The sequence below is a fragment of the Megalobrama amblycephala genome, linkage group LG16, assembly GCF_018812025.1.
Source record: "Megalobrama amblycephala isolate DHTTF-2021 linkage group LG16, ASM1881202v1, whole genome shotgun sequence".
Taxonomy (NCBI): domain Eukaryota; kingdom Metazoa; phylum Chordata; class Actinopteri; order Cypriniformes; family Xenocyprididae; genus Megalobrama; species Megalobrama amblycephala.
In genome coordinates this window covers 6,870,648-6,884,442 of record NC_063059.1, presented here as the reverse complement: position 1 = coordinate 6,884,442, position 13,795 = coordinate 6,870,648, and the positions used below count along the sequence as shown (strand labels likewise).

Here is a 13,795-nt window from a genome sequence, read left to right as displayed (position 1 = left end):
CACAACCCACCAACTCCTCCTCCCTTTCAACTGGCATCTGGTTATACAGTCGGTCAGAGTAGTCTGCAGACATCACGTCAAGGGAACGTAGCCTACACTACATCAGCCAAATGACTTCAAAAAATTGTCCAGATGGGAATTTCTGGGATTCTATTCAGCATAATTGTCAGCTATGTGAAACTAAATATCCCATCCAAGCAGGTAAGTTTCGTCTCTTAGTCCAATAGGCTATTTACATGTAAACAGGATGAGAATTATATGTAAAGGTAATTTTCGTGGCGCAATTTGATTTCGCCCAAAGCAAATATTTTAGTCAATTATCAAAAAAGACTTTCAAATAAAACATTCGAGTTTTACTATATAAAATATTTGTGCTGTAGCCTACAAAAACAGGCTATACGCTAATAAAGTGGTTACTATTATCTACAAAACTTAGTGGTTGTAGGTTAGGCTACGTTCATAAAGATAACTCTTCTGTAAAAGGCTAGTGACCGACGAAAATGCGCACATTTATAATCGCTTTAACTTTGAAAAACCACCGAAGCATACTTGTTTGAAAAACAATTAACAATAATACATTTTACTCATAGTTCTGTTTTGACGGCAGGTTACGAATTTACTGAGAACTGCGGTTGGTCTGACGAGCAACACCAAGTCGGCGTTTCTCACACAACTTGCAGGGATGGAACATTTAACGACGGATATCACATTAAATGCCAAAACTGTCGATCTTGCTTGACGACACAGTTTATTGCATGCAGCACCACAACTGATACCATCTGCTGTAAACAAGGGTACAATTTACGTTATTATTATTATTATTATTTAACATTTAACATTTAACGTGTTTACTACTAGTTTTGTCTGTAGCCTATTGTTTTGTTGTTGTTGTTTTATCTACACTAAGATAGACTTTTTTTTTTTTTTTTTTTTTTTTTTTTTGCAGGGAGCAGGTTTTCAGTGGAAAATGCATCACTCAGCTGTTGCCGACCACAGTAATAACAGTAATAAAGATTGTTATATATACTTTTCTTCGAGTTAGCTCTCCCTTTGTCCAACAGTGTTCTCTCATCTAAAGCAGAGATATTAATTGAGCTAAAATTAAATTTTTCTTTTTTAGACTGTGATGAGAAAGACTTCCACAATAACTGACTCTGTTGGCAACTCAAGTAGGCCTGCCTCTCCAACACCCCATCAAAGTCTGCCTCAAACCCCCTCTCAAAAACCCTCTCAAAAACCCTCTCTAACCCCCTCTCAAACCTCCTCTTCTGCCATAGATTTGACAGGTATTGTTTTGCATTTGTCTTATCATACTACTGTTCAAAAGTTGAGATTTTTTTAAAATGTTTTTGAAAGAAATATACTCAGCGAGACTGCATTTGTGGTCAAAAATACCTAATTATTATTATTTTCACTGTAGTCTTCAGTGTCACATGATCTTTGAGAAATTCTAATGTAATGATTTGGAACTCAAGAAACATTTCTTATGAGTGTTGAAAACAGTTGAGCTGCTTGATCTTTTTGTGGAAACCCTGATACATGTTTCTCCAGGATTATTTAATGAATAGAAAGTTCTAAAGAACAGCATTTAGTTGAAATAGAACGTTTTTTAACAATGTAAAATTCTTTGCTGTCACTTTCGATCTCTTCAATGCATGATTGCTGAATTAAAGTATTAATTTCTTTAAAAAAATACTTACTGAACCCAAACTTTTGAACTATATAGAGTACATATTTACAGTATATCAGTATTCAGTGCTTGGTGTTGATCTGCATCTATGTCTAGTTTATATGTATCCTTTTCAGTACAAACACACACCATGAGAGAAAGAAAAATAGAATATGCCAGATTCAGTGTTAAACAAAAGCAAAATTGATGTTTGTTTGTTTTTTCTTGTGCATCTTTGCAGGGATCTATGTATTTTTAGGGATTTTATCCACTCTCACTCTGCTATGTCTGTTCTTGGTTATCAAGAGAAGGAGGACTAAACATTTCAATGAAGGTCAGTCGCAGGAAGAAACATTTGGAGGATATTCCAAAATTAAATAAATATTAATGTTTCCTGTCATGTCTTAGGCTACTCAAATATAAATGTAAATTATTACCACAAAGACTTTCATCATATTGCCAAATGCAAAATCAGTATTCATTCCACAGTTTATTCCTTACACAAACAAAGAAATAAAATAAACATGTAAACGATTGATGTAATATGATGTTAAAACGCAACTTTAAATCCTTAAAGCTGAAATGTGTGTAATTAGTTTTAGATGCTGACATACAGAGTCAAATACAAGTAATACAAGTACTTCAAGATGTGTTCTCTCAAAATATGTATATATATATAAATATATTTAATGTGGGCGAGTGTTTTGGAAACTTGTATGAAACAGCAATCCCCTTTTGTAAACCTGTTGGTGATTGCAGTGCTAGTACAGCGATTACACACTTCACAGTTTTAGGAAAAAGGAAGGTTCAATAGGGTTCAGTAGAACGCTATTGACTCAATTTTAAAGGGTTAGTTCACCCAAAAATGCTCATATCATTTCAACCCCGTAAGACCTTCATTCATCTTCAGAACACAAATCTTTTTGAAGAAATCTTGAGAGCTTTTTTCCATTGACAGCTACACAACTACCACTTTGACGCTTCAAAAGGTTCATAAAGAGATCGTAAAACTGCTCTATAAAGGCAAAAGGCAGTCACTTCATTTTTGGCTGAAAATGAGTTATTGACATTTTTGGGACGTTCAAGTAGGGCTGCACGATTAATCGGTTAATGGTTAATGGTTGCCAGATGCAAAGAGCTTAAATGCCCAAATAGAGCTTTTCCCTTTAAAGGATATGCTTTCTTGCCGGTGTTTTACTTAATCTGTGCAATCTGGCAACTCTATGCACACGCTCCCTCTAAATGCGGAAGAAGCGCTTATGATCTGAAAACAAACGTGTGCTGGAGTTTAGCGATCCCCACTGCGAAATTCTGCTTCAATGAAAGTGTCATACAGCCAGTCTTTGTTTCTTCGCAAGCCACTTGTACCATTTGTGTTACTAAATCTGCCATGATCAAACCTTCAGCGATGAATTTCAACAAATGCAATGTATCTCCACTTTACTGTTTGCAGAATGCACTTTTGCAACCTGTGTGACAATTCAATCGGGAAAATGAACATAATTTGGAATTATTGGAAATAATATTATGAGTTTCGCCATTTTATCTTTTGAAGTGTTATTAACAAAACTTAGTGAACACCATACTAATAAAGCATACTATGACAGAAAAGCAGATGAGCCCAGAATATGAACGCAACATTAATGAAGCATTTTCCTCCCATAAAGAAAACGCTTAACCTGGCTTAATGTACTAAGACAGTGACATTAAAAGACCAAACTTAGTAAACACTATACTAATAAAGCATACTATACAGAAAAATACTTAAGTAAATACTAGTGAAGCCACGTTAAGCGTTTTTCACGTTAAGCATTTTAGAATGTCCCTAGCCAGGGACGTGTATATATATATATATATATATATATATATATATATATATATATATATGCTATATCAAAAAGCATCATTCTTTGCTTTACGAATTTGTAGGGCAATCTGAATCTGTGGTTTGTCTCATTTGCAAACGAATTGTGTTGCTTTAAAATCTAATGTGAATACAGTTTACAAAGCGCTCACCAAAACCATGTGTTTTGTATTGATTTACCATCTAACGAAGTTTTCATAGTTGGTTAAATGAAGTCGGTGTGTCACCTACAGGCCTTTTGGGTGAAGTGTAGGTTGGTAAAGAACGTGCAAAATGGCCATAGCTACATTACCCTTTTTGATAGAATAATCGTGATTATGATTTTGAGCAAAATAATCATGATTATCAGTTTAACCATTATCGTGCAGCCCTACGTTCAAGACCTTTATCTTGAGGGTATCTTAAGTAAATTCCATTGTTTTCAAGAAAATAATGGGTTGTCCTAAAAGCCCAGCAGAAACCAAGGCAGAACACCGTAACACCAGTTATCGCTCTTTGCCCTTGCTTTGGAATGCTCAAATTGAGTTACTGCTATTGTTTAGAAATTGTTTAGAAGTTACTGGGTGGCCTGGATGTACGGTATCCTGCCTTTGTTTTATTGTCCATTAAAGTTTGCTGCAATTAAATTACGGTGTAGCCTGTGTCATACTGTGTCACTGAAGCACTTTTGACACAAACAATACCTGAATAAAAGTGTAGGTAAAACAAATGGCCCATTGTTCTGGAAGGAAAATGATGGTTGAGATGGCTTTGAAACTTAGTAAATTTCATTACTAAAAACATCTAATTGCCAGATTTTCAGTGAAAAAAAAAATCTTTAAAGTAATTTTTTCAGTTCCCACATTCTAGCGAGTTAATGTCTTTTGGCTTTATAGGGCAGAAGACTAATCCATATGAACTGAGTGATTTAGTCTGAAGAGACTTGATCACTTTATATAATGAACAGATTGAATTTAGGCTTTTATTTGCATATAAACATTGATCAGTGAACATAAACAGAAGCTCAACCGCGTGGGAACAAACCTCTTCCGGAAGCGCAAATGTGCTGCGTGACACACAAGAATGAACCTCATTGGTTCTTGAAGCTCAAACGTGCTGCGTAACACACGAGAATGAACCTCATTGGTTCTTGAAGCTCAAACGTGCTGCGTAACACACGAGAATGAACCTCATTGGTTCTTGAAGCTCAAATGTGCTGCGTAACACACTAGAATGAACCTCATTGGTTCTTGAAGCTCAAACGTGCTGCGTAACACACAAGAATGAACCTCATTGGATTTTGAAGCTCAAATGTTCTGCATAACACAAGAATGAACCTCATTGGTTCTTGAAGCTCAAACGTGCTGCGTAACACACTAGAATGAACCTCATTGGTTCTTGAAGCTCAAACGTGCTGCGTAACACACAAGAATGAACCTCATTGGATTTTGAAGCTCAAATGTTCTGCATAACACAAGAATGAACCTCATTGGTTCTTGAAGCTCAAACGTGCTGCGTATCACACGAGAATTAATCTCATTGGTTCTTGAAGCTCAAACGTGCTGCGTAACACACGAGAATGAACCTCATTGGTTCTTGAAGCTCAAACGTGCTGCGTAACACACGAGAATTAATCTCATTGGTTCTTGAAGCTCAAACGTGCTGCGTAACACACGAGAATGAACCTCATTGGTTCTTGAAGCTCAAACGTGCTGCGTAACACACGAGAATGAACCTCATTGGTTCTTGAAGCTCAAACGTTCTGCGTAACACACGAGAATGAACCTCATTGGTTCTTGAAGCTCAAACGTAACACACGAGAATGAACCTCATTGGTTCTTGAAGCTCAAACGTGCTGCGTAACACACTAGAATGAACCTCATTGGTTCTTGAAGCTCAAACGTGCTGTGTAACAAGAATGAAACTCATTGGTTCTTGAAGCTCAAACGTAACACACGAGAATGAACCTCATTGGTTCTTGAAGCTCAAACGTGCTGTGTAACACACGAGAATGAACCTCATTGGTTCTTAAGGTCAAACGTGCTGCGTAACACACGAGAATGAACCTCATTGGTTCTTGAAGCTTAAACGTGCTGCGTAACACACGAGAATGAACCTCATTGGTTCTTGAAGCTCAAACGTGCTGCGTAACACACGAGAATGAACCTCATTGGATTTTGAAGCTCAAATGTTCTGCATAACACAAGAACGAACCTCATTGGTTCTTGAAGCTCAAACGTGCTGCGTAACACACTAGAATGAACCTCATTGGTTCTTGAAGCTCAAACGTGCTGCGTAACACACAAGAATGAACCTCATTGGATTTTGAAGCTCAAATGTTCTGCATAACACAAGAATGAACCTCATTGGTTCTTGAAGCTCAAACGTGCTGCGTAACACACGAGAATTAATCTCATTGGTTCTTGAAGCTCAAACGTGCTGCGTAACACACGAGAATGAACCTCATTGGTTCTTGAAGCTCAAACGTGCTGCGTAACACACGAGAATGAACCTCATTGGTTCTTGAAGCTCAAACGTGCTGCGTAACACACGAGAATGAACCTCATTGGTTCTTGAAGCTCAAACGTTCTGCGTAACACACGAGAATGAACCTCATTGGTTCTTGAAGCTCAAACGTAACACACGAGAATGAACCTCATTGGTTCTTGAAGCTCAAACGTGCTGCGTAACACACGAGAATGAACCTCATTGGTTCTTGAAGCTCAAACGTGCTGTGTAACAAGAATGAAACTCATTGGTTCTTGAAGCTCAAACGTGCTGTGTAACAAGAATTAAACTCATTGGTTCTTGAAGCTCAAATGAACCTCATTGGTTCTTGAAGCTCAAACGTGCTGCGTAACACACGAGAATGAACCTCATTGGTTCTTGAAGCTCAAACGTGCTGCGTAACACACGAGAATGAACCTCATTGGTTCTTGAAACTCAAACGTGCTGCGTAACACACGAGAATGAACCTCATTGGATTTTGAAGCTCAAACGTGCTGCGTAACACGAGAATGAACCTCATTGGTTCTTGAAGCTCAAACGTGCTGCGTAACACACGAGAATGAACCTCATTGGTTCTTGAAGCTCAAACGTGCTGTGTAACAAGAATGAAACTCATTGGTTCTTGAAGCTCAAACGTTCTGCGTAACACACGAGAATGAACCTCATTGGTTCTTGAAGCTCAAACGTGCTGTGTAACAAGAATGAAACTCATTGGTTCTTGAAGCTCAAATGTTCTGCATAACACAAGAATGAACCTCACTGGTTTTTGAAGCTCAAATGTGCTGCGTAACACAAGAATGAACCTCATTGGTTCTTGAAGCTCAAACGTGCTGTGTAACACACGAGAATGAACCTCATTGGTTCTTGAAGCTCAAACGTGCTGCGTAACACACGAGAATGAACCTCATTGGTTCTTGAAGCTCAAACGTGCTGTGTAACAAGAATGAACCTCATTGGTTCTTGAAGCTCAAATGTTCTGCATAACACAAGAATGAACCTCACTGGTTTTTGAAGCTCAAACGTGCTGCGTAACACAAGAATGAACCTCATTGGTTCTTGAAGCTCAAACGTGCTGTTTAACACACGAGAATGAACCTCATTGGTTCTTGAAGCTCAAATGTTCTGCATAACACAAGAATGAACCTCACTGGTTCTCGCACAAGTCAAGCAAACATGCTTGAGCTTCCATTTACCACAACTGATGTGCGCGTTGATTAATGTATATATATGAATGAAAGACTAAATTTAATCTGTTTATAATATAAAGTGATCAAATCTCTTCAGAAAATTTAGACTAAACCACTCAATTCATTTGGATTAGTTTTACGATCTCTTTATGAACTTTTTGAAGCGTCAAGAGTGGTAGTTGCGTAGCTGTCAATGGGGGGACAGAAAGCTCTCAGATTTCATCAAAAAGATTTTAAGCTTTGTTCCGAAGATGGATGAAAGTCTTGCAGGTGTGGAAAGACATGAGGCTGAGTAATTAATGACAGAATTTCCATTTTTAGGTGAACTAACCCTTTAAAGAACCCTAATTACCAAAATAGTTCTATATAAAGATACATTATAATACTTTAATGTTTAAGGGTTTTTTGTTGTTGTTTTTTTTTAAAAAATCCACAAAATGAACCCCTAAAAAGTTCTACATATGAAGCGCCTGACAGAACACTTTAAGGTTCTATATAGAACCTCATCTTCTAAGAGTGCACATCTAAGTGTTTTTTTTTTTTTTCTTAGTATTACATTATTGCAATTACAACATTACAAAGTCTTGAGTGCTACTTTGATGGAATATGCATTGCACAAGATTAAAGGAAGGGAAAAACAAGAATTTCTCATGTTTAACAGAATTTCAACAATGTTGTAATGGAGCTGATCAGGAAAGCCTGTCCAAAAAGGAAAGATATGAACAGACCATCTCATACAACATCATCAAAGAAATTGACAATGATCACATGACTGGATCGGCGTATCTGTTAGGTGAGCATACGAAAACAAACTAACTTTGATTTGACCCTAGGTGAAACCACTCCTTTCCAGTGTTTACACAGTAAATTTCCTTTGGAGAAGGTGGGGATTTTCCATAAACACCTCCTTTGGTAACTCTATTTCGATAATCCACATTCAACTAATATTACGTAACTTTGTTAACTAGCAGTCATTACCAGTCATTCTGACTATAAGTAACTTTGCAAGTACACTTCAACTTATTCTACTAACCCTAACTCCAGCATAATAAATTAATAGGTTAGTTGACATGTAGTTGCAAAGTAGTTAATGTCTAAAGTGAACTATCAAAATAAAGTGTAATTTCATTTCTATTCATAGCTCCTGAGGTCCAGGGTAAGCCTTTGAAAACCGTGCTGAACAACCTGGATGTTCTTGAGGAGCTTGTGCTGGTATTAGACCCGGACATCTCTGGCGCTAAGAATACACGTCACCTTGCTGCTCAGTGCTCTTTTTCCTTTGCCTGGATCAATTATGCATATTCCATGAAGGATCACAAAAGTCCTCTCGTCGCTGTTTTGGAGGGTGTCGTCACCAAGAACCCAGACTGGACCGTCGGACACCTCGCTGAGCTGTTAACCACTATCGGTCGCAACGATGCCGTGGAGATTTTGGCAAAGCTCCCTGCTGGTGTTAATAATTAATGTGGTATTTTAAGAAAACAAAGCAGTATTATACTTACTTATATTGTATTTTTAACCGTGGGGCAAGCTCGGTTACAGTATACAAGAGTAAATACAAACAAGAGTTTGTTGTTAGTCGCCAACAGCACAGCAGCCACAGATAATCAATGACACTCAAACCCAGTGTTACTCACATGTGACGCAGAATCAAAGCAGCCTCCGCATCTGTTTTCAGGCCTTCAAGCTTAGCTCTCTCCAGCGCTGGAAAACATTTAACACGGGTCCTAAAGCGCTTGGCCAGTCATAAACCTTCATTCCAGTGATATTCGTTTGAGCTCTTTTGTATTGTGTCTCTCATCTCTCTTTCTGCAGTTTTTCTTCAAATCTCCCTCTTGCTCATTCTGTCTCCTCAACCATCATATGCCCTAATGCTGATTGGTTACATGTTTGTTGTTGGTGTCAGCCGACTAACTTCCAGTGTTTTTTTAAAATATGCCTTACCCCACCTTTAACACACTCTCATTGCAATTCGTGATTATTTCACACTTTGATGAAATCATAAAATAGTTTGTGTTACACTGATAAAATGATTCTATGGTGAAGTAAATACTACAGAAAAAAAAACAAAAAAACAAATGTAGTTTTTACATGAAAACGTTAGTTCAAAATTTTAAATTCTTTTTCAAGAATTGAAAAAACAAAGTAAACGCTATATTAGTACTCAATTCAAGCTTGCAGGAATGAATTTCATATCACTGATATTTAAGCTTTAAGTTTAACTTTTCAGATGCTGTTGTTCCCATTATTATTATTATTATTATTATTATTATTTTTTTTTTTTTTTTGTATTTACAAGGTTTTATCATTGCTTTTCTTGTTGGGTTTAGTAACTTGCAATTTTGTGACATCTGTGGCCGGTTGCATAAACTTAGCCTCTAGGTCAAGACTGGGACTTAAGTTCTGGTTTAATTAACTAGCAGTTAGTTAGGGCTAATCAGTCTCATCTAATCAGTTTCATATTCAGATTAGACTTTTCTACCTTTTTATGTAACTGACTTTACACAGTTATGACCAGTATTGAAGAAAAAAATTCCACAGGAGTTCATTTTCTACTTACAATGACACATTCATACTCAACAATTATCTATCGAATGTTACCGTCATTGTGTATTGTGTACCAAGTATTGAAGTCTCTGTGTTCAACTCTGTGCATTACTTCTATTATGTAGATCTGGCATCTACAGGATTCTATTGTATTATTTACATAATAAGCATACTTAAAGCATACATCTCAAAAGCATGGTTTAATTCAGTGTTATATTATGAGTAAAAAGTTAATTTAGTTCAATTTACTTAATTTAGTTAGTAGATTTTACTTAATTATATTTAATTTCACAAACAGAATTAAGTAATATTTACTTAATTTCTTTATGAACGTTAAGATCAACAGTAAGTAGATTTTACTTGATAATTACAGGTATGTTGTACCGAGCAGTAGAAGTAAAATTTACTTAAAATGTGTTATCATCAAGTAAATCCTTTTTTAAAGTTTTTTTTCAGTGTATATAGATCGTGTTATATTTTTTGCACATTTAACTCCAGTATTCAAAAACAAGTTGTAAAGCATACAATTTTTGTACATGACGTATTGTATTCTAATATCTAGAGATGTTTTGACTGAAAACAGCTTACTGGCTAACAGCATACGTACAACATAATGGGTAACAGATGGGCTGGAGTTCACGTGGAATCTATTAGAAACAAACAAGAAGGAAATCCCCCCACCCCCCTTCCTTCCTTCCTTCCTTCCTTGTAGTTTCTGAAATCTTCACTCTAATTTATCAGTCTATATGTTTAGTTTCAACAGCATGTCAATATTAAATTACTACTACAATTCCTAAAATAGTGTCCTTTAAAAAGCATTATATATATTAAATGATAGAATTGTTGGCAAACCAATATTTCAAGTTTTGACATCATAAAGTTCATTTCTTGACAGGATTTGGCCACAAGCAATATATTTAGTTATTAGTGATGCACAATTGTTGTTTTTATATGTTCATCTCAAAGACCACAATAAATCTTGAACTTTGTTCAAACATTGTACATCTTTATTAAGCAAAAACATTATAAATAAAAAAGTGCATAGAAAAATTAAACAGGTTTAGAAATATGTATACAACTATTTACAAACTTAGGGGTCATTTGTACAAGGTAGCAAAGACTTTTTTTTTTTTTATTTTTATTTTTTTAATTTTTAAGTCTTTCAACACAACGTTGTTGTTTTTTTTAAAATAACCTACACAAGAACAGACAGATTTTTCTTTTCCCAAGAAGCTCTGGGATACGTATCATCACAGGAGGTCCTGACTAGTGCTTTGCATCCTTCATTGCACACAAGCCAACTCTGCATGACAGAACAGACCAAGCAAATCTAGTTTTGCATTAGTATTACTTGACGTTGTCTGAACAGCTTGAGGTAGAATCCTTGCAAGTCTGGGGTGGTTTGATTAAAATCTGAGATCCGCTAAATTTCAGGTTCTTGATGGAGATGTCCACCTCACACAAAACGCACGAAACAAAGAAAAAGGAGGAGACGATAACATGATTTAGGCGAAGGGAACTGCTCCTTTGAGGAAGCCAAATAAAAAAAACAGACATATAAAACAAACAGCTGGCTCAAAACATCACCTTGTATAAAAGGCCACGTTGCAAGAACTCATCCTCAATGTTCAAGTTAAAAAAGGAAAGAAAATGGGGAAAAGGTTTAAAAGAACAAAAAGAAAAAAAAAAAAAAACCCTGAAGAAGACTCCGATAAGACCTTGGTCAAATACAAAAAGCACAGACCTATGGGTATAAACTCCCATAAAGACAAAAAGGAATAAATAGAACGCTCCTACAGTCCGAACAATCTTTTATACGACGAACGATGGCACCAGCTTGATTTTTCCTACATGAATATGATAAACAACTCCAAATCTTTCAAGGAAAATTAAGGTGCCGAGTGCCACCGTCTGCTGAAAAACTTTCAATAACTCTTCTATAAATATATATAGATTCTGTAAGTCAACAGTATACATGGGTCCTACATCTATAGGACACTTTAAGCAGTAAATGTAGAGCTCCAATTGTATGTGCAATTGTGGCAAAAAATTATTTTATTGCAGGAACAATCCACGACGTCATCACACCTTTAATAGCTGTGACGCAATGAGGATGCGGTTAGTCACGATTAGCTTAAGTAGTGTCCTCTACTACACGATGAAAAGAAACACCAATATACTTCTACGCTCTCCAGGCATGATTTTGTTTCGACACAAGGCTCTCAAGAGGTATAAAAAAAGCACAAACATGCTAAAACGTTGCTCTTTGAGTATTCGGAATGGGGTTTGAACACACCGTGGACATATATGGGCATATTGTTAGAAAGCAAGTCTGGTTTTGCTATTCTAGTACCGGTTTTCTAACGAGACATGAAACAGGAAGTATGTAGTTTCCCCTTTAGGACTTATGTTTGACTTAGCACCATGGAGGTCATCAAGTTTAAAAACCACCTATACAGTTCTAGACCAAAAACAGAAAGTGTTTTGAGATGCCTATAAAAATGCAATGATAAATAAATTATCGAAAAGAAAATGTTAAAAATAAAAGCCTTTGCGAAGATTCTAGGGGTTTTCAAGCGAAAAATCTGTCACGGATGAGAAGACGCTTCAACAACGTATCGGTAAAACGCAACAGAACGTGCCATGCGCAAGGAGTGGATACTGAGTTATACTGAGGGGTTTACAATGTTGTCCTGAGCAGTGCGAGTCTTTCTCAGTTAAAATAAAATCGACAGATGCAGATCTGAATTAATGCGTTCACATCATTTCATTGGTAATGTGCATGTTTTTACAAAGTATCTTCACTGCCGCTAAGCTTTTACAAACTACGTGGTCCGCACTGAAATCTCTCTCAAGCACAGAGACAATTCTGTTCAGATCTTGAGAATCCAGCACTTTAGGTTTGGCTCGAAGAAGAAAACGGACGTATGAGATTTAAAAGGTCAGTTACAGGAACAGAATGCTCTGAAATCTTGGCAGCGGCCATTTCTATTCAGCTTTTAAAAAGCATAAAACGCCTACAGGAATAATTTAAAAGTAGTCACAATTTTGCTGCAAAATATACAACAACTCTTTTGAACTGGTTATGAACTGGTTTAAAAAAAAACAAAAAAACTGCTATGACTGAGACCAGGATTCTTTTCAAAAACACTACTATTCTGATAAAACCACAAAGTGAACCACAAAGGATGCAATGTACATGAAAGGCCATGATGTTTCCACACATTACCAATCATGCGTCATCTGCTTTACTGGACTGAATGGTCTATGGGTCGGCAGGAATTATGCTTCAAGGACAATGGCTCCACAACAGCTGTTTAAAAGTTAATGGCCCTTTTAAACTAAAGGACTTTCAAATTGAAGAGGTGACTCTGTTAAGCTTTGAAACCCTCTGCTTGGACCCCCTTTACCCATCAAGCCTCGGCCCATTGTTTTTACCCGTCTAGCTCCATTGTCACAGCGACTTTTCCATCACTCATCCTCAGTTTAAGAAGCGTCGACAGCGCTTAGCTCCACAGTTGCAGCCGAGCTTGTTGCTGGCATCTTCAATGGGGAACTTGTAGTCATAGGTCAGCTCTTCTCCACGGTAGATCTTGCGCAAGGCGAAAATGACTATGTGCTTCTGACCTTCCACGTTGATGACTCGAGAGTAGCAGTTGGGTTCACAGGAGTGGTTGATGAATCGCGCTGCGTTTCCGTGCATCGTGGCATCGACGACGTCAAAGTCGTCAATGCGGAACATGTAGCATCCAATGCCCTGGTAGAAGAGCAGAGGAAAGAGTTGTGTAAGATATTCAAAGTCTGACACAAATCTAGTACAGGGTGAACCCAAAAGATGTATTTATGTAATGATAAATAAAAAAAATAAACAATATAAGTGTAAGAAATAAATAATATCGTGACCTGTGCTTGCAAAATGAGTCAGAATGTGCATGGGCTAATTGAGAGCTACGGGCAAAACAAGTGAAAAAAATTCTGGTTGAAATTGAGGTTCACACAAAAATTAGTTCATTAAGCCCTCGTCCAGCGATCCCAATGATT

General features: G+C 36.9%; 2 protein-coding genes across 3 annotated transcripts in view; one reads left to right on the top strand and one right to left on the bottom strand.

Moving 5' to 3' along the window:
* Positions 1-16: 16 nt before the first annotated feature.
* igflr1 (IGF-like family receptor 1) lies at positions 17-8,878 on the top strand. 2 transcript variants are annotated; one of them, XM_048161425.1, is made up of 7 exons: positions 17-201; positions 608-794; positions 947-995; positions 1,121-1,286; positions 1,911-2,003; positions 7,869-8,000; positions 8,349-8,878. In XM_048161425.1, exons 1-7 carry the CDS (start codon positions 111-113, stop codon positions 8,669-8,671), a joined length of 1,041 nt encoding a protein of 346 aa, XP_048017382.1. In that variant the 5' UTR covers positions 17-110; the 3' UTR covers positions 8,672-8,878. The 2 variants fall into 2 exon arrangements, with proteins under 2 accessions (XP_048017382.1, XP_048017381.1); XM_048161424.1 differs by having other exon boundaries at positions 18-201; positions 947-1,004.
* Positions 8,879-10,739: 1,861 nt separating this feature from the next.
* Positions 10,740-13,795, bottom strand: part of LOC125248738 (histone-lysine N-methyltransferase 2B-like) — a 45,420-nt gene continuing 42,364 nt past the window's right edge. Inside the window, 1 exon segment of the mRNA XM_048160842.1 lies at positions 10,740-13,511. Within this exon segment, the coding sequence (XP_048016799.1) occupies positions 13,236-13,511 (276 nt within the window). The 3' untranslated portion in view covers positions 10,740-13,235.

Bases quoted from the DNA above. Each gene is read 5' to 3' on its own strand.
- igflr1 (XM_048161424.1), top strand. From the start codon at position 111: ATGACTTCAAAAAATTGTCCAGATGGGAATTTCTGGGATTCTATTCAG. The intron at 795-946 runs GTACAATTTACG...TTTTTTTTGCAG, and splicing joins ACCATCTGCTGTAAACAAGG to GGAGCAGGTTTTCAGTGGAA. The intron at 1,005-1,120 runs GTAATAAAGATT...TTTCTTTTTTAG, and splicing joins TGCCGACCACAGTAATAACA to ACTGTGATGAGAAAGACTTC.